The sequence below is a fragment of the Patagioenas fasciata genome, chromosome 3 (assembly GCF_037038585.1).
Source record: "Patagioenas fasciata isolate bPatFas1 chromosome 3, bPatFas1.hap1, whole genome shotgun sequence".
In the NCBI taxonomy this organism is placed as follows: Eukaryota; Metazoa; Chordata; class Aves; order Columbiformes; family Columbidae; genus Patagioenas; species Patagioenas fasciata.
In genome coordinates, this window is record NC_092522.1 from 91,409,343 (window position 1) to 91,436,201 (window position 26,859).

At 40.1% G+C, this 26,859-nt stretch overlaps 1 protein-coding gene across 3 annotated transcripts; it reads left to right on the top strand.

Annotated features, from left to right (window-relative positions):
• Positions 1–229: 229 nt before the first annotated feature.
• On the top strand, positions 230–25,358 carry HMGN3 (high mobility group nucleosomal binding domain 3). Of its 3 annotated transcripts, none has more exons than XM_065834182.2 (6): positions 230–381; positions 14,458–14,508; positions 20,367–20,396; positions 21,038–21,085; positions 23,421–23,534; positions 24,049–25,358. In XM_065834182.2, the coding sequence occupies exons 1-6, from the start codon at positions 367–369 to the stop codon at positions 24,085–24,087; spliced, it is 297 nt and encodes a 98-aa protein (XP_065690254.1). In that variant the 5' UTR covers positions 230–366; the 3' UTR covers positions 24,088–25,358. The 3 variants fall into 3 exon arrangements, with proteins under 3 accessions (XP_065690254.1, XP_065690256.1, XP_065690255.1); XM_065834184.2 differs by lacking the exon at positions 24,049–25,358 and adding an exon at positions 23,652–24,042; XM_065834183.2 differs by lacking the exon at positions 14,458–14,508.
• The last annotated feature ends 1,501 nt before the right edge of the window (positions 25,359–26,859 follow it).

The window sequence follows — 26,859 nt, forward strand, 5'->3', positions numbered from 1 at the left end:
GGCCGCCGGCCCTGCCCTCGCTCCTCACAGGCCCACGGCCGCCGCCGGCCCCAACGGTCCCCACGCGAGCCCGCCTCGCACCGCGCGCCCGGCCTCTGACCCGCGCGGGTTGCCCCTGATTAGCCCGCTCCCGCCGGAGAGGGGGGAGCAACGCGTTTGGGGAGCCAATCAGGAGCCGGGGCTGCCCCGCTCTGCCCGCCCCGTCGGCGAGGCGGGCGCTGGCGGTGGGGGCTGCCGGGGGCGTCGGGCACCGGGCAGAGCTGCGGGCACCAGCGACACCGGTGTCGCCGCCACCACCGGGCGGATCCGCGCTTCTGCCGGAGCTTCTTTCGTCGCTTTACTTCGGCGGCCCAGAGCAGGGACATTATGCCGAAGAGAAAGGTGAGGCGCCCCGGGAGTGCGGCGGGTCCTGCCTCCGCGCCTACCCGGGGCGAGGAGCCGAGCGGCGGTCGGTCGGCGAAACGCGCGTTAGCGGCCGAGGGTGCCTGCCGCTTCCTCGCCGCCGCTCCGGAGCCCGCGGATTGCTGCCGAGCCCGGGTATTTCGCTGCCTGTTGCAAGCCCCCTCCACCCCTCCCCGCCTCTCCCTGCGCCGCCGCCGCCCCCTGTTTACTTTCCCGGCGCCACGCGGGGCGACGTCGCCCCCGTCCCCGGGGGTGAAGTCTCTGTCACAACTCCGGGCCCCCCTCCTCCTTCCTCCGCCGCCGGGGAGAAGCGCTGCAGCAGCTGCAGCTTCGCCCCTGGCCCCCGGCGGGAGGAGTTTCCTGCTCGCAAACTCCGGCAGCCGCCGCCGCGGGGGAGCTCAGGGGAGGGAGCAGCCCCCACCCGGGGCGGCCGGATCCCGCCGCCTCCTCCCGCCGTGCTAGGGTGATGGCTCTGAGGTAAAAGGGAGGAGGGGTGAGGCAAGCCATGTTTAAAACAAACTACACCCTTCTCCTCGCCTCCCGCCGCAGACCCGTATGTACCAACTCCGGCGCCCATCCGGGCAGGGCCCCCGGGGGCGGCCGCCGGGGCGGGGCGGGGAGGTGCCTCCTGAGGGAGGGAGCACGGCCCCCGCCGCCCCCCGCCGCGCTGGGGAAGCCATGGCGGGGGACCAGGGCCAGCTCTCGCTGCCGGCGGTTCTTGGCTCTGCGGGCGGGCAGCCTTCTCGGGAGGGAGCCGTCAGCGGGGGCCGGGTTGTGAGATCGCGTTCCCGAAGAGAGAGAAACTTAGGCGGCCCTTCAGCGGCCGGGCCCAGTATTGTGGGGTTTTGTCTGCCCCTCTTCTTCCTGCTTGAACCCGGAGGTTTGGGGTGCGCGGCTTCCCGGCGGCGGGGAGCGTTTGCCGTGCTGGCAGAGGGTGGCAGCCGGTCCCCTCCCCGCCGGTCCCCTCCCTTGCCAGGTGTGGGGCTCCCCTGCCCGGCCCCAGCGGGTGGGTGGCCGAGCAGGGGCCATGCTGGAGGTCGCCATCGAGAACTCGCTGCCCACCTTCTGCGGGCGCTAATTGAGCCTAACGAGAGACTTGACACTGACACACACTGTGACAAAAAAAATAGCTGCAGTTCTTTAATTTTAACTAGGTCAACGAAGGGAAAGCCATTTGTGTTTTTTGGGGATTTCCCAAATGTCACCTATAACCTCCTAATAGACTGTGTCTGCGCTGGGGCTCAAATCTATTAAAGTTACAGGTAGATGATGGCTTCCATGTAGCTCAGTGTTCAGTTCTTGTCCTTACTCTTTTTGGGAGGTATCAAAATGTCAAATGGTCAAGTATGCTACTGAATTAATTAATTCATAGTGAAGAACCTGATTTCAGTTCTGAAAATTGATACAGCTGTGAGGTTGATTGCCTTTATTTGGGTATCTGGGCTTGAAGTTAGTGAATGTTGGGCACTTTTTCCTCTTGCTCTTCTGTCATTGCACCCTCACGTAGGCCTCACATGCTTTTGCTCTTTTAGTGCTGTTGCTTGTCATCAGGAAAAAGTGAAAAATTAGCCTCTGCTCATAGGACTTTCTACAACTTTGGACACCTGGCAGACTTCCTACCTTGTTTCCTTTGCCTTTCTGTGTTATTAATGGATTAGCCTTTTGAGAAAAGTGGAATTGCCATAAGTATTCTACAACAGTCAGTTTTACTCTGGAATAACATCCACAGAGTGAGAAGTTAGTGATACAACAGTAGTTGAATAATTACGCCAGTCAGCTTCCACATGGAGACAAGACCATTTCATGCAGCTAATAGTCAATTCTTCTATTAGAATTTCTAGCTTTTAAAAAAGCTGCTAACACTGAAAGTTTTATAAGGAAATAAACATTAAAAGTCAAAATGAGATCTTTTCACAGTTATGGGGGTAAGTAAATAATATTATAGAAAGGGCATGAATCCACCTGTACTTGTTGTGTATGCCTTAGTTATCTAAACTGGCTGGTGCTTTTTGTTCGCTTTTCTTTTCATCTCTAGGTAAACTGAAGTCAGTTGCTGAGTCCATGGTCTTATGTTCACTATGACTATTATGGACAGAGAAATATAGACTGTCTTCTCTTCTCTAGAGGGCTGCGGCCTGAGCTATTGGCATGCCATTGGTTGAGAGTCACACGGAAGAGGAAGAACTCGTGTGTTGAGATGATGTTAAATACAGCACTGAAACAAAAAGAGGCTGAACTCTGGACTCCTTCTGTCAGATTTCTTTACCCTTTGTCTGTTGTAATAATGTTGTGGTGTGAACATGGCCTTTCACAAGAAGAATGGCATGTCAGTGTGGGATACACCAGAATGCTTGTTGTGGTATTGATAGCAATGAACGCCTTGAAGTGAATTGGCGTGTTTTGTTTTATGGCTTGTCTTGCTGGAATTAGCTCTTGAGTCATTTTGGAAAACTCCTTGACCTTGAAATAGCTTTAGTAAAAATGTCGCAATGTTAGCCATGGAGGGAGAAAGAAAGTTTCTGCACCTGATGACAAGGAAAATCATTGTATGATTACATAAACCCATGTGCATAAGCATGTGTGCATCAGCTTTAACGTGATCGCTATCAAGATGAATGGTACTTGCACCTTTATGTAGAATGTGCACCATCTCTGAGGAATATTGATACGTCAAGTGGTGACTTATCTAGTATTGAATGGGGAGCCTGTCAGTTAGTTGAGATTGCACTCCAAAATGACCAAACTTGTTCTTTAATCTGACTCCATGCAATGTGACCTGTACCTCACATGTTTTGAAAACACTTGCAGTTGAATCAGATGGGAGGACTCAATGCAACTTTTTCTTAAGGCTCTTTTTGATGTAACATCTTTGAATATTACTGCTGTTTCAGAGCAAATAAAAGTATCATGGTCTAATTAGCCATTTCAGTAGGCTGTTTGCCGCCTCGTCAGGAATGTTAGTTTCTGCAGTACAGTCAATGCTGTGAAAATGTAATAGAGAACATCTGTGGTAGGTTCCTGTTCTGTTATGCAAATTCACTTTCTCTGAAGTCAGAGAGACTAGTTGGTTATATTTACTGCAGAAAAACAGTCTGAATATTTTGCTTGGAATAGGGCTTTTTTAGTGGAAGTTAGAAGGGACCATATTCCAGTGTTGTCCTATTGTAGTGCATTTAGTTACATGATCACATTATAGTTTTTTGTGGGACTTTTATGTTTCTAGTTGTTTCGACAATCACGTATCTAATCAATGTATTTTCTAGTCTTTGGGGTTAAACCTAGGTACTAACCTAGAGCTGTTAAATTCTAATTATACTTTTTTTTTGTCTGGGCCTAAACTCAATTCTCTTTGTGAAATCCTTCAGTTTGCATTTCTGAAGTGTCATGAATATTCAAATAGAAAGATTGTTCCTCATCCACTGATAGGAAAATGGGGCACAGAAGTAAATGGCTGAGATGTTGGAATAGTTCCTTGTTGTTGGATTCTCAGGTTAAGATTTCTGTCCTGATTTTTTATTCCCTCTAATAAGCACCTCCTGCACTCTGAGGGGTTCAATTGTTGTTACTTCTCCAAATTTGTCTTATTGCTTTATGGTGTGTGTACAAAGAAACTAAGGAGCTTGCAATAGTAACGGGCTCCCTAAAATTTTGCTGGAGCAACTTGTATGTGATCAAACACCAATTAGCTAATGAATATGAGGGTTCTGCAGATGACAGCCCTGTTTGCTGTGGCTCTGAATGATCCCACTGTCACCCCTTGGTCCATGGAATGAGGTGTAGATCTTGTGCAAAGAGTAGCAGGTGAGTTTGTGTACATAATGCAGCAGTATGAAGTGCACTCAAGTGCTGTGCTGCTTCAGTTCATATCCCTTTTTGTGTTTTGATACTTCAGCTGTGTATCGGACCATGTCAGTTCAGCATACCAGCATCAATGTAACAGTGTGTTTTCTGCTCAGGTTATCTTCGTTTTTGAAAGAAGCTGCAGTGATGATGTGGGAACTTGCACCTTGCCAACAACTTGTTTCATTACTGGGGTTGCAAGCTCTTGGTCTGTAGCAGAGGCACTGTTCAACTTATCCTAGAACACAACAGGACACACTGTTAGCGGTGGGACATAGAAATGGGGGAGGTTCCATGTCTTATTTCATGCTCTGGAGGCTGTTATAAATTAGAAGGGAAAAGGGGGTCAGTATCAGATCCAGATGTCTTGGCTGCTGCTCTCTTCCCACTCCCATCCTTTCCCACTTCTCTCTCCAGACTTCTCACTTGAAATTCCCATGCATTTTGTGCTGCTTCCTTCTCTCTCCCTGTGCTGCATGAGGACTAAGAGCAGAAGTCCGAGCTCTTAAAAGGTAGTTTCTCTTTCCACTTTTCCCATGAGATCAATCCTAGACCTTTCAGTAATGACTGGAAAACAGGCTAGGCAACAGCAGAAGATGACAATCTTAATAGTTCGCAGGATTCTTCTAATAGAAGGGAAAATGATCTTTTGTCACTTAGCAATTTTAGGAATTGTACTGTTTGTACTAAATTCATAACTGTTAAGAATTTTAAACCTCGATATATTTAAAGCAGTTAAAAACTGCGTAGTTGGCCTGTTCTGGATATCTGTTAACCAGACTGACTCAAAGAAAAGTTAAGCAGAAGAGATCACAAATTTTTGTCTTGAGTATGGGATGCTTAGTTTTAATACAGTGTAGCAGTGTTGAGTGGCACTGAAGAAAAAACATGCTTGAGGAATGCTGCTATGTTATGTTGCAGTAAATTATGTTTGCAGAGCTATTGAATACATGCAACAAATATTTGTCTGTGTTTTAAATTAAAGATACACTTTAAAATGGCTTAGAGCAAATTATATAATTTTAGCTATTACTATTTTAAGAGTTACAGAGATTAAGAACTTAATTGATCAAGGATTTTTAGATCTAAAATGTTTCTGAGTATTTTATACAAGTTTGTAAAATTCTGGCCCGTTTATCAGTAATTGAGAGCAATGTATATACATTTTCTTCTTAGACTACACTGAAATACAGTTGGACTTAGTGAGTGGGCAACCTAAAAATTGTTAGGTTTTCACTGAATTGTCAATTAAAAACAATTCTTAATGCTCCTTGGGAGCATTAAATCATGATATCTGGTGAAGTGTAACCAGTAGTACACTCTACTTCATAAGTTATCTCATCTGAGTTCAAAACTAACCAGGTGGAGGTAATGTTTTATGTACAGAAGTTTAAGACACCAACATGGGTAATATTATTTTGTATTCTATGTTATCAGTATTATTAAGATTAAAAAAACTGAGAGTCCTATGTGTAAACGGAAGGTAGCAGGTATATGCTATTTAGTTTAAGGCTGCTCTTCTCTCTTATTTGAAAAACTTCACTTTTTCTGCTGTTTTATACCCGAGCAGTAGCTGTGTATGGGACTGGTATGTTCCAAGATATATCATTGTTGTTTCAGAGAAATTTTATGAAGTTCAATTTTTATTGATGTGATTGTAATACTGTCTTTTTTGTAGAGTGTAAGTAAACCAGATCCAAATAGTTCTCTGGGAAATTATCACTTCATAGGATCGTAAAGGCCCCTATCTATTTTCTGTTCTTTAACTGCACTAAGCTAGCACAGTGATTTATCCCATGGTCCAGTAGCCAAAAAGGTGTTTTCAGGTGCTGGATGTAGTGTTTCAGGCCACAATCCACTTAATACTTGTTTACTTAACATGTTTAAACGTACTTTTTTTTTTTTTTTTTTTTAATCCTGGATCATTTTACCGATACAGTTTAGAGATGCTGCACAGTGTCACAGTAAGTGTGTGGTGTAACCAGTTAGAAGGGAATAGGGCCAAGAATGAGCAACTGGCTGCATGCAGAGGATGCTCTTACACCACTTGCCAAAATTGGTAGTGTGGGACTTTACAGTTTGGACTGTAGTTCAACAGGTATTTCAAGCTGGCATGTATGGGCCAAAAGAAGCAAATCCATATATTCATTCCCGTCCTTACTCTGATTTAACATGTGTCTTATCATATGTGTTTTTGGACAGGCCTGTCTGCTGATCTAGTTTCCCATCTCTCGGCCCAAAGAGTTAAGCTGTCTTATTGGCAGGAATGATAGGTGAGGGAGGGCAGAACTCTTCTTAGCAGCATCCAGGCATTAATCAGATGGCAGCCTTAGCCAGCCTTTCTTTGATTGTCCCTAACTTAGAGTGCACAGAGGGGTATTCTTTAATTCATTAGAATAATCAGAACAACTCAGTGGTGAAATTGTGTCCTTGCACCATTGAGAAAGGCATTTGGCTTATTTCTCAGTTTTTGTTTGTGTATTTTGGTTTTGTGGGTTTTGTGTGTGTTTGTTTCCCCTTTGGTGTCTTTGGAAATTACCAATTTTCAATTATTTACTCCTGTAACTTGGAGATAGAGCTCCTGTCTTCCCATAGTAAAGAGTGGGTGTTCTTGGTAACAGTGAAAACTGAAAATATAAAAAGCACTATTCTCTAAGAATGTTGGGATCTGCCTGCACAAAAAAAAAATTGCCTGTGTTCCCATCAACGCTGGCTTTGTTGGGACCATTGGGTGTGTTTGCTCTCTCCACCTAGCTTTCTGTTTTGCCCTAATGCTACCTGAGTTAGTAGTAGCAGAGAGCACTTCCATAGTTGGAAACCAAGCATCTTAATGACATTTTTACCTCTGCAGTGTTTTGTTCCTCTCAAGCAGAGTTAAGAAGAGGTGTCAGTGCTCTGTTTGTAGTGGGGAAGCATCCTTTATCTCTGCTGCATTGTTTCTTCCTTATCCTACCTGCATCCTCTTGGAGATGTTTTACTTTTTTCTTCTGTTGAAACTGCATTTGGCTTGTCTATGAAGCGCTCCATTCTGGCTGTTGTGGCAGAGCAATGCTCCTGTTAACCCCAGCTGGAATTGTTACCGGGTTGTAAGAGATCGGTGTGTCTAAGGCATTGTACCTGTTATGCCTTTGGTACCTGCCTTGTACTTGTGGACCTGTTGTCATAATCTCAGAGATCTTATGTGCTGTGGCACCAGTTAGTTGAAACAACAAAATGTTCTTTTCTAGTTTATTGTGGGTTTATCACAATTAGATCCTCTGGGAGGGAATTATACTGTTTTTTCAGGCATTCAGAGTATTTTTCTTTGTCAGAGGTGGCTATTTTCAGGAATCAGTTGTTACTGAAAATGGTTGTCTAAATTTAATCTCTAAGTACATATTATTTTTTTTTTTAGAAGTACTTTGTGATAGTTTTGCTTTGCAGATCTGATCATTGTTATTTAGATACAGATTTCAGAACCTAATCTTTGAGGTTTTAAAAGCTGTGGCTCTATATGTAGACTTGCACGAGTTGATCAGCTTCATCTCACTTGCAGAACTGGCATCAGCTTTGAAAGGTCAGAGAAATAATATTAGGGATTGGATTTCTTCCATCATATTCTTTGAATCTGCCTTTTATTTTATGGCAGCAGTAAAATGGTTAAGCAAATATTGAGACAAGAATTTACCTACTACCTAGCTGAATTATCACATTTGGTATTCAGGGGAAAATGAACAATTTCAAATGTACTGTGCTCACTGCTCCCATGGCTGATCTCTATTTTTTCAAAATGCAGCTGATTACTTCACTGTCTGAAGAAGGAACTGTCTGTCTAATTTTAAATTACAATGCTATTTTTTTTAAATCTGAGCCTTTAGAAGCTGCTGTTGCTTCTTTACTCTGCTATAGGTAGGAGATGTCCTATGCAAAGAACTGACTACAGGGAAGACAGACTTGGAAGGGAAAATAAAAGCCAAGCTATTTGTGGGACTTTAAAAATGTCACATCAAATATACGTGTTTTACCTTATATGGCTCAATATTTGACCTCTTTTCAGTGAGAATATCAAAACCTTGATCTACAATGACGAAATTTCCTCCTTCGGAAAAAAACACATATTCTGGCTGGTTTTGGGTATCTAGGAATACCCTGGGCCTAACTTGGTTTCTGTCTCTTCTGTCTTGTCTGGAAGAGCATAAAGATCACAGCAGTTAATTTTTAAGAATTGAGGAATTTAATAAAATGCATTTTATGAATCTGCTGATTTTGTTTATAACTAGGCTGTTTGTATTCTTATTTTCTCTTATATTCTTTGAAAATGAAATGTGTGTTAACCAGTTGCTCTATTTAGCTTGAATCTTTAAGCAACAATGGGGACTTTGATCAGGAAATGTTTTGGCTAATTTCCCCCCAGTTGCTTATTAATACAAGGGGGTACTAATGGTCGTCTTTATATTTAATTTTTAAAGTAGCGTTTGTCTTTTCAGAACTTTACTATCTTGACATTTCCCCCCAAAGAATTAGGAAATTGAATATTCTACTCTTGATAGATGTAAGATGGAGGTATTTAAATTCTAAAAATGACATATTATGTAATATTTCATTATAATAGTTCTTAATGGAAGAGATTAACATTATATACTTAATAAATATTTAAGCAGGGGTTGGTTTGTTATTTTTGTTTGAGGTTTTTTCTTTTTGTGAAGACTATATGTACATGTGTATATATGTGTGTGTATTTGTGTGCATGTGTGTATATATATATATATACACACCATGTATATACAAAAAAAAAAAAAAACCAAGCCAAAAGCCTCAGCGTGTTTTGGATGAAATCAATGCAGGATAAGTATTTTAAAAAATCCAACCACTAATCAGATTTATTCTGTACTTCACTTGTGGTTTTGACAGAATTCATTGCTTTTTAAATTAGTGGTATACTTTTTTTTTTCTTGTCCAGGATCAGGCTCGTGGTAAAAAAAAAAAAAAAATGAAGGGGTGTAGTAGGAAGAATACCTGATTTCTTAAAGCACTTATTATGGAGAATTAATTTTACTTGCAAAGTTCATTCACATTGGTTTGGCAGTGAGCACTGTTCTATCCACTGAAAACAGATCAAAGAACTAGCTATAAACAAAGGTGGATGATAAGATGCTGGAGGAGCTAAATGAAGAAACAATGGTTAGAAGGGTGTTGCAGGAGTTGGTGTTGAATTAACCAACATGTAATCTTCATTAATTAAACCAATAAATAAAGAGCATTTTAATTACATTTATGAACTGACATGAAGTTCAGAGCTGCTCTGAAGACAATTAGAAGACCTAGTATGTATGGGGAAACAATTTATTGAATTAAATTTAGTCTAATGCAGAGTTCTACTCAAAGAGAAGTGAAAGGAAGCAAAAATTTAGGAAAACTGCAGTAAACACTGAAAAAGGCTTAGGACTTGATATATATTCTGACACTGTGGTTTTGTAGCAAACTTTTATTGCATTTTGGTTGGTGAAAGAAGTTGTTGGAGGAATGGCCAAAGCATTACATCACAGAAATTGCAGCTAGAATTGCGAGCCAGGAAAGTATCTGCAGGCAAATCCCATTGCAGGCAGTGTATCAAGATGTGGCTGAACAAAATAGCTTGCAAAGAAGGGAGGATACACTATAGAGAATGCTCAAGTGCTAGGACGGTTAAGACTTTCTGCCCAACTTCTTAATGTGGTTGTTAGAATGAAATAGGCATCTGCTTTCTTTTTTTCTATATTTTTTTTCCACGTGGGTTTGAAAGGACTAATTCCTGTCCCATCAGAGCCAAAGCGTTGAGTGTCAGCTAGTAATAAGATCCTTCAGAGAATGGAAGATCTATTTCATTTTATAAGCAACCTTCTGTACTGACTGTTACTTCTCACATACTTGTATTTTTATTCTTCATGCTTTTTAATGTACTCTTTTATAACAGTACAATCCATTAATTTCAGTACAAACAGAATATTTATCTGGAAGCTGGTCACTGCAAGTTCAAACATGTACCTTTGGATCTCTCAAGCAGACATCAATAACTTCACTGTTTTGTGTTACTTTGCTCCTATTACATCCTGCTTATATTGCAGGGTTTTGATTAGAAATACTGAAACTTTTTGTCTTTTGTGGTGCATCTCTACCAGGTAATCAAGCCTTAAAAAAAAAAAAAAAAAAGGGAAATTTGCTTATATATTCTGTTAAATGTTTCCTTAAAACAGTTATCTAATTTTCTGTTTTCAGCTTAACAGTCCTGTAATGGTGTTGGCATTACAGACACCACATTGTTGTCCTGGTGCGTGCAGGCACAGATTCTTATGTATACTTCACAACTTGTGAAACACAGGAACTGCGTATACAAACAAGCTCAATTTTAATGTTACTTTTTTTTTTTTTAATGTTCTCTATCATCTATTAATATTGTCTTGTTTTTTCCAGTCCTTTCAAAGTAGTTTTCTAAGTTGTCCCTTAAAAAAGGTGGGGTAAAAACAAATTTAAAAAAACGTTGGTTGCTGATATACACAGGGAGTCTTGCATGCAACCTTCCAGGTTAATCTTGTGGTATAAAAGTTATGCAACACTGACAGAGAGTACAAAGCTTCACTACAGCTTAATTTACAATCTTATTGCCAGTATGTAGTGCCAGTATGTTGAGCTATGACACAATGTGTGGTCATATGAGCCTAAAACTTGCTATTAGTTTAAATGTCAAAAGCATATTTAGAGTTAGACAGTCATCTTATTTCCTCCTGTGTATCTCTATGATTGGAAAAAAAAAAAAAAAAAGAAAGAAAAAAAATCACTATTAGCTGTGTCCTTTTTTGCTTTTTCATTTTATCTGTCTTGTCTCTTGTAGGCATCCATCCAGTATCAGGCACAGCAGGCCTATAGGGACTACTTTATGAGTATAATACAGGCATATGATGGAGTACAGCTGAAGAATTACTGAGGTTGGAGTACTGCCCTTGTCAAGTGATTCAGTGCTTGCTTTCATCTTTGATTTTGCTGCACAAAACTTGCAGTGTGGACAGTCCCGTTCCTGACTAGTTTACAATGTAAGGCACAGTATCCAGGGTGCATTTTAATGTGACTGGGGTGTCATGTGAAATACGGTGAGCCATAGCATTGCGTCATGTGGAAAAACGTGCCAAGGGGATGGGTTGTATAGCATGTTTGGTTGCTTTGAAGCCAGAGTTGCTTTAGTAGTTTGTCACCAGGACAAAAGATGGGGGATGGGCTCCTGTGAAAGAGTTAGAGACAAGGACTTTAAGGTTTTGTTGGTATCTACAGAAAAGTCCTGTGACTTCAAGATACTAGTGCAGACAGTCGCTGTGTGTGGTGTGCTGAGTTCTTTGGGAACTATGCTTGGCTTAAATCCATTTGTGTACAAATCTCTCTGGTCCCAAGGGAGGGGAGAAAGTGCTGCAAAAGCTAGTGTGAAGATCCACATGAGCCAGGGCTCACTGGAATGTCTAACCAGAACTCACAGAGGGGAAAATGAAATTTTGGTTCCTCTTTTAATAAATATACTGTAGCCGTATCTGACATACTCTTTTTTGTATGTATGTCTATCAGCTTAAAGAGTCCCAGGCTGTTGCAACTGCCCTGTGCCACTTCATTCTTGTCTGCTATACTGGCTCAATTGTTTGTGCAGCTGTGCAGTAAAATGATTCTGCTGGAGCAGGGAAGACTATATATTTATAATTTGTAGATACATTTATAATATTTATAAATTTGTTTAAGCAGCAGGCTATTTTTCAGCTGAATCAATTACCTTATTCATGACATGGCCTCCCACACAGCTCTGCCAGCCTACTGGAGAGCCAAAGCCCTGGGAGAATGAGTGCAGCCTCCAAGTGCCTGGACTTGTAGTGATTGCTGAGGGCAGGGAGCAGATCTGAAATGGAAATGAGAGCGTGTCGGAACCCCTTGCTGCTTACTCACACCTCGGAGATTTTAGCTGTCCATCTCCCTCCATGGAGAAAGTTTTGTGGCCTTCAGAATTACTGTTGGGTTTTCTGACTTGAGAGGGATTGCTGGGCTGATTAGCTAGCTTAATTGAACTATGCTCTGTAATACATCATAGTAGTATACAGTGGTTGTGGTTGCATTAAGCATATTTTAATATATTTATCCCCCTGAGGTTAGCTTCATGAGCAGTTTTTAAGATCTGTTGTCAAGCAATAATATTGGCATCTAAAATCAGGCTGCCATGTCCAACAGAAATCTAGGAGACTTGTCTTTCATTAGTGCTGAAGAGAATGGGGTAAATTCCTATATGTTAACTGTGCAGTGCTGCAGGATGAGAGTTTGCTCCTAGGCAATCACTGCAAGGCCATTGGCATGTGGCAGCGCCATCTCGTGATGATTTAGCACGGTTCAAAGCTCTGGGGTTCCTAAAAGTGAAGCAAGGTGAAACAGCCCGATTGTGGAGTATCAATCAGCTTCATTTAGTTTATGGCGAGTTTCTTAGCCTGGCTTCTGAAGGAAATGAATCATGCTGTCATTCTGTCCCTATCCTTGTGAATCTTGAGCTTCTTGGCCACTGTGAGGAAAAGATTATAAAATCTGAGAGCACTTCCGTATTAATAGGTGCCTAGGAGAGGAAGGATGCTATTCTAGTGCCCTCCTAGGGAAAGGGTGCAGTACAAGTTTGTTATACTTGAGAAAAACCATATAGGAGAAATAGATGTTATGAATTCATGGAGTACAGAGGAGTTATACCCAGAGCTTGTACTGTATTGTGAGCTGGAGTGGGAAGTTGTAGGAAACAAGACTTAGTTGCTGATAGTGATCACGGAACTACTTGTTTTTGTTTTCCTTATGACTTCTGACACTCCCAGCATCACAGCCTCAAGCTGTAGCAATTCTTCAGTAACCAAACTGAAAGGCTTTTAGGAATGCAAACCTGACACAATCCTGCAGGCAGCTGGTGAGGCTGCAGTCGCGTAGGGAACGGTCAGGCTCCATTTTGGATGCCTGACTCTGTTGCTATTCTGAGTTGCTCTACGTTGTGCAGTGCTGCTTAACTTCCTGCTGTTTTCTAGCTACTTAGATGATCCGTCCTGTTTTTTTTTTTAAACTAGCTGCTTTTGTGGCATGTGTCCTTTTTGTCAGGATACCACACAGTAACAAAGCCACGATTTCTTCTCTGGTGGGGGGTGTCTTTCTGTAAGTATGTTAAAACCCAAAGCCAGAATAAAGCAGTGGTCAACTGCTGCAAACCAGCCAGGCTTTTTCTCTGCTCCAAACCATAACTGCATAACTCCGAGATGTTCCGTGTCAAAATCTGTGCGGAGTTTGGGTTAGGATTGAAATGGAAAGACAAAGGAAAAGATAACTAGCCTGTTCCTTTACTGATTGAAAAACAAAATAGCAACCAAATTGCATTCTCTACTGCCTGTTAAATGTCTTTTTTAAACACATGCCATTCTTGTAGTTCTCTTCTAACTGCTGCTGCTGCTCACCAGTTTTTTTTCCCTGAATTGCTTGCTGCTAGGTGGAAACAATTTTTATTTTTTTATTTTTGTTCTCCCTCCCCTGTGGCTTAACTGAGGTTTCTATAGCACCTCTGGAAGACCAGCATTAGAATGGTCAGGTTGATACTTTGTTCTTGTGAAGAAACATGTTTGTCCTGAGCTTTCCTGTTAAGGTCTTGCTGTTCTGCTGATTTTTGCTATTCTGATGGAGTAGATTGAATGAGAGGAAGATACTTGTTAAAAACTTAGAGCTGAGTGAGCCTGAGGCACAAAAGGAGTAAATGAGGTAAAGAAATCACTCATTTCAGTAATGCTGTGCTTTTTTGGCTCATCTAATCATTTCTCAGTACTAGTTAAGTTCATGTTGGGGAAGAAATGTGTTAAATTTCTTAGAGATTTCAAAAGTCCTAGTAGAGCAAGCCTCAGATTTCCAGTTCATACTGTTGTGCTACCAGCTGCTGATTAGATGGAGCTCCCACTGGAGCCTGTGGATGGTTTAGTTAATTGGCTAGAGGGACCACTGAGGGATGCTGCGTAATATGGGATTTATACACCTGGTGATGATCAGTCCTTGTGTTCTTGCTTGGAAAATCTAGAATGACTTTGGTACAATGCTGCTTGTAAATAATAAAGTAAATTTGCTGCAATGTTTAGAAGGAAGAATCTTCACTATAATCTTTGTTTTGCTCTTGCCTGGATGCTTTTAAGTCTGCAATAAAAACAGTGACTTAATATTTTCTTTCAGTCTCCAGAGGGTGCTGAAGGCAAGGATGCAGCAAAAGTAACTAAACAAGAGGCAAGTATTATATATATATATATGTATATATATATATTATTTTTTTTAAACGTATTGTGGCGTGTGATTATTTGACTGGAGATCTGCAGTCTTGCATCTCAGAAAACTATGCATTGCTCTGGCCCTTCTAGTGAGGTGTTTTCAGTGGGAGTAATGACAGTAAACCACATTTGTAGCTTATCTGACATAATTTGGTTTTGGTGCACTGAGGATTCAGACAACTTATTAGTATACAAAATAAATTTCAGAAACACTTAAGGCTTTGATAGACAAGCTCTGGTGGACCTTGTGGCAAAAGTGTAGGATGCTGCTGCCTGGAACTGTTGCACTGTCTCTGGTGGATTGGCAGAAGAGGGTTAATGCACGCACCTCAGCCAGTCTACTTAAAAACTATTCTTAGCGCAAGTGTCTGATGGAAGGGTGCCTTGAATTAAGATACCAGGCTCTGAACTGGAGCAGCTGACACATTTGTCTGTTTTCTTTGTCTGAATTTATTTTAAGGGCACAGTAACTTCTGTCAGAGAAGGCAAGGAGACAGCTGGTGGTACCTTGGCCTCTACAGCAAAGTTTGCTAGTTTGTTTGCCACAGCCCTTAATGTGTATTTAAAATCAGGTAGAGAATTATGAGGATTAATTTTCTTAGGTTGCCATCTTTTCTGGAAGACAAAGTTAAATCAGGACTTTGAAAATAATAGGTGAATATTCAAATGAGTTAACAGTTAATTCCTCTTCTTATAAATCTGAGCACATTTGAACAGGAACGGAAAAAGAGTCTAATGAAGTTTTACACTTTCTGAATTGTGAAGTTGTTTGTTGCTCAGTCTGGCAGAAAAAGATGGCACAGTGGAAATGTTAAAAAATTTCAGACAATAGTAAAGTTTACAATAAGCTCCTGGGGGGGAAAAAAAAAAAAAAAAGATCTGAGAGGAATAGAATTTGATACCTTGGTATCTTCCTATGGAATTTCCTAGAAGTCAAATCAGTTCATTTTTCATAAGGTATGAAAAGGCTGACTAAATCATAGTAAAAATATAATCTCCTTTGCTCTAAATGAATGTTTTTCTCTGTCCAAGTTTAAATATTATTTCTTCAAGAGCCAAAAGAATAAAAGTTCCTTCCCCAAGAAATTTGAGACTAGATTGCTGGAATAAATACATGGGCTCTCTGGAGAGAGCCCTCTGACTCTGAAATGTGAGAGCTCTTAGGGTAGTCTTCAGTCAAGGTGAGATAATAGTGGCTGTTGATGCTGCAGAAAAAAAAAATATATTAAGTCAATCTTGGTATAGATACACCTGTAGTTCTTAGCGTGTGAATGAGGAAAATAGACGTAGGATTAGGTTAGAAACTGTGGGAGCTTCTGGAATAGGTAGAATTTATGTAGGAAGGGTGGCTGTAGTCTGAACCAAGAGAGACCTGTGTGGATGGCACTGAGGAGATCTGAATTATTTTAAACAAAACATCTGAGGGGAGACTGACAAGTTCTTGAGAGCATGTAGGCTGAAGTCAGGGCTCCCTGTTGGTGCAGGGAGCAGGGACCAGCACAGAAGCCATAAAAGTTTGCATCTGAAAAGATAAAGAGTGTTCTTGAGAAATAAAGCCCTGATCAATTCATGCTTCTGAAAGCAGGCAATCAAACCAAAATACAAAAGCTGCAAATCTAAATTTAGGCAACTTTGGACAATCTGGCTTTAAATGAGGACATGGTTGTAATGGGTAACTCAGAAACTTGTTGGGACACTGTTACACCAAGGCACAAATTATACAGGGTTAAGAACCAAGTTGCATTAGTGGTTGAATGCCTTTCTGTCACGTGTCTTTAACATTTCTCTAGATTAATTGTATCAATAAGTACAGCAGAATCCTGTGTGGATTGCCAAGCCATGTTTAAGTGGAAAGCATATAATCTAGAAGTCATGCCAGGTATCATCTGATCACAATAATAAAAGTGGCAATGGGTTGTTAAGGCAGAACAAGAGAGGCTCTGAGGACAGAAATAGTGTTGGTTGAGATTTCAGTTACCCTTCAGAGATTTGGTAAAAGGTATGGGATATAGCATTACAAAGACAAAAAAGATAAAACTATAAATGCTTGCTTCCTGGAGGAACAAGTCCAAGGACCAATAAAAAGGACAATCAGGTCTTTATTTTGATTCTCAGTAGTATGTAGGAGCTAGCTAAAAAGGCAGTTGTCAGGGAAATATTCTGTAATTGTGACCATAATATATTCAAGTTCATCATCCTTGCAGGGATGCAAACACAAATAAACTCCACCATGGTAAGATTTAATATCAAGAAAGGGAATTTTGTTAAAAATTAGAGCCTATAAAAAGGAGCACCTAAAAAGTTTAATGGTTTCAGGCAGCAGAAAGGCTTTGTGCAGAAATGCCGATTATTTTTCAAAAGCCCTCACTTCCTCCCACTGCCTCCCCCCAAACCAACCAACCAAAACCCACAAAATTACTTAATAATAAAAAAAGAGAATTTTTTTATAAGGGTTTTTTTGTATAGATGGAAAAATAATGAGGAAAGGAGCAAACCCTCCAGCATGGCAAATGTGAAGCTGAAGAACAGTGATGAAATTTCTGCTATGGAGAACTCCTGGGGAAGTTCTCACAGTGGAGCCTTTTCTCATGGGTGTAGAGTCTGGAGAACATTACTTAACTAGTATGAATGAGGACTAGACAGTATTCACCAGCAATTGCTAAACTGATAAGTGCAATTTACTGCTTGCATTGGCCTCATTACCAGAGTGAGTAACTGAAGGTGATTAAATGCTCCCAGGACTTTGGATAAGAGATTCTGGAAAACACAGGCTGAGAGTCCAACTTGCAAAACTAGGGTTTTTTTTTTTTTTTTTTTTTTTTTTTTTTTTAAAGTATATGTGGACAAATGTATACTGGGAGAAGTTATACTTCAGGCAGTAGAGTCCTTTGTTAAAGGCAAGAGATATAAGGATGATAGTATGCCAGCTGTTTACTTGCATGTGAAGTATGCTTTTTGATAAGGCTTCCCAAAGAGGTTCTGAAATAAACTAAGCTAGCCTGGATTAAAGGGAAGATCTTCCTAAGAATTGGTAACAGATAAAGATCTGAGAAGAGGGTAGGGAAGTAGTAGTTAATTTTCATAATGGAGGAAAATTATCAGTGGAGTATTGGAAGAATTAGCGTTTGGGCTTGTGCTGCTGAATATATTAATTAAAGATGTAGGAGAAGAGATACTGGAGAAATGACAAAGTTTGCAAAAGGTTATCAGGATAGTCAGAGGGACTGAGAAGGCCGTTACGTCAGTGGTAACTGGTAACTAGGTGAAAAGATATCAATAGAAATTAAATATGGAGAAATGCAATTTAATACACAAAGGGGAGGGGAAGACACAGTGATGGTCACCAAATCAGCTGTTAATCAGGGGAGAGCCTGTGACATCACAGTGAATATAGTTACTAGAAAACGTCATTTCTTCTAAACACAAGGCAAGTAGAATATAGGAAAAAATACTAGAGGACAGAGTGTGAAACATCAGCGTATCCCAAGATGAATTTGTTGTGCTCCCAGATGTGGGACTACTAAATGAACTTCTCCTAACCCTTTCTTAAAAGGCCATGACAGAATGAAGAGGGTACCAAGTACAGTGGGACAAACAGAGCATGCAGAGCATCTTACAAACAAAACCCCAACAACCCAGATTTTCTGGAACTCTTGACTTTTTAACAGAAGCATGATAAAAGTCATCAGTAATGCAGAGAAGGGCAGTCAGGGAATTATTACTCATGTAATCCGAAAACAACAGGAATCCCGTGAAAGTAAGAGGAAAGAAGCCTGAAGGAAATATGACAGAGGGGGAAGGTTTTGCTTTTTGCTTTCACTGCAGTACGTAATCCTATTACAAAACTCATTGCATCATCACAGGATGTTATGGAAACTGAAAGTGTAAATGGTTTCACTAGGTTATTAGACGAATTTATGAAGAAATTCCAAATTATGGAGGAAATGACCCTCGGGGACGATTAAACACATGATGTGGATATAATATCCAGATTGGAAACTTCGCAACTGTAGATTTCCAGAAGCCAGCGCCGTGGGAAAGTGCCAAGTGTTGTTCTGTGTCTGCCCTGTTTCATAGACGTTTGCTAGTGGGCCAGTGTCAAATAGAGGGTTGGGCAAGCTGCTGGTTTCTGGGTTAGTACAGCTGTTCAAAGGGGGACAAGGGTTCCAAAAGCCCATTCAAATGTGATCTTTGCTGACTTGACTGCAGTTCCTTCCTTATAATCAGATAACACAAAGTACATACAACCTGTGAATAAGAATTAAAATTACTTACCTTCTCAGGCATTTTTAAAGAATTGAGGGTTTCTGCTGAGTTTCTTATGGTGACACAAGCCTTCAATGAAACCAATAATGAAACAAGAACAGTTGGGGAATATAGGAAAGAATTGTAATTTATTTAAACCGACATACTGTCCTTTAAAAAGTAGATACTAACAAAACATTCCAGTGCCCAAGTGCTGAGGCATAGAAATCATCAGTTAAGAAAACAGAATTGTAAAAGAAGATGCCTTGAGCTACGAGTTCTTTGATTACCTGGCCAAGTGAAATGCTTTATGTAACCTGTTGTAAAATAGTGCTAGGCTGTTTAACAAGCAGTTGATACTTGAAATTGCCAAGAAAAGAGAGGTTTATTTTTTTTGTTAACAATGCATAAATATTTGATAGTTGAAAATGTCTTTAGATGTTTTTCGACAAGACTTCTGTTTTGCTGGATAGAGACCTGAACTATTCACTATGGCTTTCCACTAAAAATACTTATATGGCTCCGATGAATACAAATTACTGCATTCTTCAGGTACTAACAACAGCTTTTTCCTCTTGTAAGATAAGTGGAGCCATGTTTTTTCAGCTCAGCTTAAATGCTTAATATGTAATTAAGATACTTTTTTATTCACTGCTTAAGCTGTGTTACATTGGATATTTGTTGCATTTGAGTTGTCCCTTTATTTTGGCTACAAATGTGATTCTAGTTTTACGACACAGACCAAACTTGAAATCCGATAAGCATGCTGTGTAACTGGATCATGGGTTCATCAGTTTTAATGAATACAAAAATATTTGGAACAAACTAATGCGCTTACATCTAAGACTTAACTCATCTTTAGTAATAAACGTATGACAAAGAACAGAGTGAAATAAAATTTAATAAGGAAAGTGTGTCGAAGTGATAAAGAAAGGTGGAGGAGAGCAAAATATCTGCCTTCTTTCCTTTTGAGAACTGTGGTTAAGTGGAAGAAATAATTTATCTCATCCTGCAGCTGTCTTTGTGCACCTGGACTCTCAGATTGAGTGTGTGGGGAACTGAGGAAGTAGAAGGACTTAGTTTCATATTTTAAAATTTTAGCACTCTGATATCCGCTAGGGAAGAATGATAACTTTATTCTGCTGTTAATCAGATGGTATTTTTACCTGTTATTACAAGTAGCATCTGCTAGATCATAGAAGCATAATTCTAGGTATTTATGAGAAATGTTCAGTGGCCTGTGCACAGGTAGCCAAGCTTGCTGTATTTGTGAACCTTTCGTAGAGTAGCAAGAGACTCTGAAGTACTTCTAAAATGGGAGGTGAAGTGTGTAACCATATGGAGATTTAGACATTATAATTCCTTAACAGGTTTTATTACCAATTTTCACATCACTTTGTACCTTTAAAGTTTTGATTGTCCAAGATGAGGAAGACATGAACTATGTTTGCCAACAGAGATGTATCTTTGTAGGGATGTATTTTATGCTGTCACCATGAAATGGCTGATACTATGTTGCTTTGGATGCTGTTTGCTGTAAGCCTATTTAAAAAGTTTTCTTTTTTCTTGTAGCCCACAAGACGATCAGCAAGATTATCAGCTGTAAGTATGTACAATGCCTCTTGGTATATACTTTTCTAGGCACATATGGTTTCTTAGGCCAAACAGGTTTGTTAATATTTTTGTTGATTCAATTTTTATTCTTGCTGTGGGGTACTTAAGAACTCCAGAGCTAAAGTTATCTGTGTTTTCTTGGTTTCAGGTTGTTCTGACAAAAGATGTATTTCCCTACCTCAGTGCAACACTGTCTGTTACATGCAATATTGACTTCATACTGTTTTGCAGGCCGATGTTAAGTTGTGAAATGCAGCTTCTTCTCTGGGAAGGAGAAAGAGCTGTCCTTCAAGGACTTCATTTGATGCCACTACTAGTATTCCGTTTTAGTTCCTCTTCTCTGTTAGAACATATCTGACTTCTGCTTTTTAATAGGTACTACTCATCCCCGTGCTTTACTCTTAGAATGACTCCCAATTTGCTTTGACTCCCAGATGAGTGAGCTAATGAAAATAGGTGTGTACGGTGATGAGGTGTATTTGTACATGAAGGTTTTTCAGTTTTCTAGATGCATACTAATGAGCAGGAAGTAGGGAAGGTGTGGGGTGGGGGGGAGCTGGGGTGTGGGGGTGGCTGGCTGACTACTGGCAATATGTCTAACACATCATGCAACTAAAAATGTTTTATAGAAACCTGCTCCACCAAAACCTGAACCCAAACCAAGGAAAACCACGAAGGTAAATAATTTTGTTTTTAGTTGTTGTCATTGTAGCCAATAGTAAGCAAGTGTACTACTTCTTTGCATTTCAAACAGTTCAATTCACAGTGGTTTTTGAGAGGTATCAGCTACTCTGCCCTCCCCAGAGCTCCATGTCCCCCCTTCTCCCTTGGCGGCGGGGGGTGGGGAGTGGGGGGGTGGAAAATAGATCATTCTTTTCTTTCAGTTCCACCCCTTCCTGGCCTCATTACAGGCCCAAGCAAAATGTCATGCCTGTTTGATATGCAGACCATGTTAGTTTGTAGTGAATTCCCGGTTTAAGAAGAATCTTTACCTTTCCTACACCTTTTCTGAAATGTACAGCTTTCACTGAGTAAGCTGCATGTGAGACTTAACAATTTCTACAGTAGGATTTAAGATTGCTCTGTGCCATCCTGTTTCCTTGTCTGGAGGGGGAGTACTTCATTTCATAGTGAGGAACTCTTATCTGTTCTTGAAGCATGGCTGTTGCTGAGAATGCACAATTATAATTAAAGGTGAAATTAAATATATTTAAATTGAATGGTTTGGCTTTTCTAGGCCAGTTACAGTCAAATTAAAATCTTATTAGTATCTGAAATACCTTTTCAGGATTTCTGCATATAAATCATGTACTTCAGAAACTGTAGATTTATTTGTGCCCAAGGGGAATGTTAAATAAGAGCAATTGCTTTATCGGAAAAAAACATACTGCTGAAGCTGAGTCTAGCACTGCTCACACTTATATTTTTCAAGTCCTTTTATTGGTGTCTCACTTGGGGAAGTATCAGGATACAAAGTCTGCATGTGGAAGTAAAACTCTATGACTTTGAATACTTTATGGTTTACCAAATGAAATTACCAATAAAGTCTTGCTGAGTCCATGCTGCTCCCCTTGTAGAAAGAGTATTAATAAAGGAGGGAATATGGTGCTTCTGTGGCTTCCTGTACGTGCTGTGAAATGAGCTGGGTGTTACGGAGCCAGCCTAAGCTGCATGAGGCATGTTGGAAGCTCATTTCAGGCAATTCGAATCCTTGATGACATTATTGTAAGTAACTTTTTAATATGGTAATCTGCTTTTTTTTCCAGACTCTAACTGGATCATATTTTTAAGAGCACATTAATCTTGCTGTCCTAAACAGAAAACAGCAATGTGTACTCTGAACCTACTAGTAAACAACCCAAGATGGTACAGATACTTTTTAGTGCTAAAAGCTTTCAAATTACGGAGTTACTAAATCAAGTCCTTAGCTTGTTCTTTTGTAGGTGTAGAGTTGATACTATACTCACACCACCAAAAGCTTCTCAGTGAAGCACCACAGCAGCTGTGTAACACTGAAGCTGAAGGGTGGAAGGAGTAACCCAGGCTGCCCTGGGCCTGGGATTCCTGGCACTCCCTCCTCACTGCCCCACTCCTGCGTGGGGATCGCTGGGGAAAGGTAGTTGATGAAGGGGGACTGGCCTTAATATCCCTCTTCACAGCTACTGTTGCCACGTTGCATGGAGAATTGGGAGCAAATGATCACGTGGAAGATCTCCACAGTGTTTTTCAGAGCTACTTTAAATACTAATGTAAAATATTCAATGAAATACCATTTTAATTTTTATCTCATTGCACTTTAAATCCTCTACTTGCTTTAGATCACAAATATGTATAGAGAGGAAAGATTAAAAAAAACCAACAAAACAGCATATGAATTGTTTGTTTAAGAGCAAATCTCTAAATGAAACTGTAGCTGTTAGAATAGTTCCTTTTGATAAATTCTCTGTTTTGTGTTGCTGCAGATGGATTTTTATCAGTGTTTGGCTCCCCAGTGTGTTGGTTGGTTCTTTCATTGACATGGAATGAACATCACAGATGTTATCAAACTGACAAAAGGGCAGCCAACAAAAATGCTTAAGTTTTTAAACCTAATTTAATATTTCATGTTAATTGAACGGGTAGCGCTGTTACACAAGCAGTGTGGTGTTTGTATTTGGCTGAATTAAGCTTTCAATATACTGTAATTGGATTTGTTCATACAGATACCTTGTATATACCTCTGTATATATAGCTCAGCTCCGCGGAAGTAGTTTGAGGGGGTTTTGTATCCCTGTAAATTAGCAGAAACAATAAAGAAACAGAGATCAGCCTTTTCTAGAAATTTTGAGTGTCTCGCTATAACTTTTGTGGATGTACATTTTCCAGGTAGTCTTTAGCTGGTTTTCTGTTTCAGTCCAGCACATGCAGCTTGCCAAGAGTTTCTTTTTAGTTCATATGAAGATCTTTTCCTAAAGATGTAGGTTGCTGGCTACTCATACAATGTCTATGCCCATGTTTTTAATCTTCTGTCAGAAGGAACCTGGAGCAAAGGCCAACAAAGGTGCTAAAGGGAAGAAGGATGAAAAACAAGAAGCTGCAAAGGAAGGTACTACACCATCTGAAAATGGTGAAAATAAAGCTGAAGAGGTACTTTCCACACATAACTCCTGCTGATTCAATCAGTGCTTTTTAAATTATTCAGCCTTTCAGACATTGATAGCATGTTCATAATGTTTCTTTTTATTGCCCATAATGTTATTGCAGATTCGCATCTCTCGCTCAGCTGTTAGTGTTTCAACATCCAGAGGTGCCCCACCCAGCACACTGTCAGTAAAAGGGCAGATTGAAACAGTGAAAGTTGAGGGTACGGTAGAGCATTCAGCATGTGTGCAGTGAATAGGAACAGGTAGTAGTGTGGTGCTTTTCAGTGTGAACAATGGAAGCTGACAGGTAAGGCTTGTGTTGCTTTTGAAAAGCTGGGACCAGTAATTGAAGAAAAGTGTGTGAATGTACCCGTTTTGTTTGTGTAAATGTGACATGGACATAGGTTTGAAAGGGAGTTGTTGCAAACAAGAAGTCAAAGAGTAAGGGTAGTTTGGGTATTTAGGTATGTAGTGGCAGTTTACTATAGTAATTAATTTCTTTTTTTTCTTCTCCACAGGCTCAGAAAACTGAATCTGTAGGTGACAAGAATGAATGAAATATCATGAAAATTTTGGGTTGATTTTATGTACCTCTTGGGCAACTTTTAAAAGATATTTTTATCAAGTATTTTGTAAATGCTAATTTTTTTAGGACTATGATAGTTGACATATTAAACTGTATATGAACATTTCCCTTCTCATAACAGTGCTTTTAGAAATTCCCATTGTTGCCAAGTAATATAAATATGAACTTAATATTGCAAGGTATGTGTAAAATTGGATCAGCATTCCATACACTTGCTTTAAGAAATTAAGTCTTGTGCATATGGTGATGTTTTTACTGTGCGTATTTGAATTTTTCATGCAGTTTTTCTAGAGCAATAATCAGTGGTGCTTTTGTACTTAGGGTTTATGTGATTTTAATGAAACATGGATAGATGTGGCCACCTGCTGACTATTTTGGGTTCTTTTAATGGATTAAAATAAAAGGTCTCCTTGCCTGCAAAGCTACAGCCTCCTAATATTTTCTCTAAATCTGAGGAATGCTTTACTCATATTTTCAACTGTTACAAGGAAGACTAAATGATTTGCATGCAGTCTCTTTGCTTTTCTGTTGATGTCTGATTAAAAATACCCATACAGGAGTAGCAGGCTGAGATTTTCAGTGGTCCACAACTTAAGGGACTTAGAAATACATTCTTCAGATAGACTCTCACGGGGTGAGTAGAGTTGCCATACTCTATCAGGATCTTGCATCCATAATCAGCTATCAATATGGAATGAATTGCTTGATTGGTAGAGACATGCAGTAACCGTTAAAAGCAGCTTTGTTTTTCCCCATTCCTTTTTCTTTTACTAGAGAAGACTTGCACTGTACTCCGTGGAAAGCTTGCTTTCTATCTGCAGCCTCAAATTTAATATAAATAGTAATTGCTGTTCTGCTTCAGCTGAGGACAGTTGTTAATACAATGAAATAGCTGTTAAACAGCGCTATATATTTGGTACCTGGTAGAAATGGAACAATGAAAGTTATTTTTGAGGTAATTGTGGTGATATGGTGGATTAGCTAATGATTTTTCTTTTTTTTTTTTTTAAAACATCCGTGTTTCAACTCTGCAGCTCATTCTAAGCATCTTTTATAATTTTTCTCCTTCTCTTTTCTCTAGGGGCCCTGGTATTTCTATTGTTACTTCTGGGATGGGAGGGGTGAGAGAAAAGATGTTCCCTGTTCTTCAGTAACATTGATTTGTATTACTCAAGTGGTGGCCATTATGGCTGAGGATATCTTTTGCTTGTTGAAGTCAATAAATAAATGACTGTTGCCTGACCCAGTGTTCTATTTATTCTTTGAGATTAAAGCAGAAAAGCCAAGCCTCTCTATACTTAAAAATTGAAGATGGATTGCCAAAACACTATATGCTAGCTAGAATTGTAGTTAAGACCTGCATGGAGATAAATAAATAGGCTTGCTACAGCCAAATAAGAGAAGGCTGTTCTCTGCATCATGAACTTAATTTTGGAAGAAAATTTAAACTAAGTGATGGAAGACAGAGGTTTGTGTCAAAACTTGTAGCCTAAAGAGAAGGCAAGTCCGTGTAGTTGCTCAGTGATACGTACTTGGTATTCCTGCACTGTGCTTCTGATTTGCTTTCTGATGGATGGACTGTGTTGAAAGTCTGATTTAGACACTACAGTCAGGGGAAGTTCAACCATCTGAACTTTTTCACAGAATCATCAAAGTGCTGTTTCTGAGCATCTCTCGATTTATGGGTTTATCATTCCTGTGAGGAGGAGTTTTGCATACTCTATTTGATGTGGATAACTGAGAGATTAGTTGCCTAATCCCACCTAGACAGTTGGAGTTCTTGAGGTGACCCTCTTTTAACTTAGGCATGAGCATCACGAGACATTGACACATCTCTGGACAGGCTTATTTTAGGAGAGCTCCTTTTACTAAATGCCTGAAGGGTAGGCAGAAGTTGGGTCCTTGAACTAACCACACAATATCCTAACGTAGTGAGTTTAGCACAAAATTCTTCTCTTGACTTGACCAGGGGATGAGATTCAGCTCAGTGCCAGAGTTCTGTTAGAAGCATCTAACAACAGAAAATCCGCTTGAGTGAAATTTTTAATGAAATGAACTATCCTGCTGATTCACTCAACTTGTCTGTTTTTTCAAAAGTCCTTTGGAAATGTGATGCTTCCCTGAATTTTCCTCTATGTGTCAAGTTTGCAGAGAAATTTTCAAAGCACTGTGTCAAGTTCTAGAACACATTTTTAAAAATTAGAATGGTCGCACGTTCAAACATATGTAGCTACAGTCTCTGTGGGCAGCTGGTGATCTGCAGAGCACCTTCAGGAAGCAGGTGAGGATTTGAGTTTTGAAGTGGCACTTGGAAGTGCCAGGTGCTGCACCCTGGCCGTGAAGAAACTTGCGTCATCAGTATTTAATGACTGCTTCACTCTGGAACAGAAGGTGTGAAGGGATCCCTGAAAGTGACGTTTGTCCTTTGTGGGACGGAACACATGAGTAGTTCAAAGGTAACATTAAAAAAAAAAAAAGGTTTTGTTTTGTTTTGGTTTTTTTATTGGGAAGGATGGACTGTTTTTAAGGTCAAAGAAGGCAGGTACATCAGAAACAAAACTTAATGAATGATAAAAAATAATAAATAAAAAGTCACCCTTGAGTAGTTCGAGGTCCACCTTCCCTTAGCTTTATATGATTTATCTGGGTTGTTGCTTTCTGCTGCTTTCCTATCCTTGACTGACCTTGGGCTAATTGCGCATGTCAGCACACGGTGACACTTGGTATTTTGTCTCTTCAAGTA

What these genes read in the sequence shown, in the direction of transcription:
- HMGN3 (XM_065834184.2), top strand. An exon ending in CAAAAGTAACTAAACAAGAG is followed by an intron (nt 14,509 to 20,366) that starts GCAAGTATTATA and finishes TTTTTCTTGTAG; the next exon opens with CCCACAAGACGATCAGCAAG. An exon ending in AACCAAGGAAAACCACGAAG is followed by an intron (nt 21,086 to 23,420) that starts GTAAATAATTTT and finishes ATCTTCTGTCAG; the next exon opens with AAGGAACCTGGAGCAAAGGC.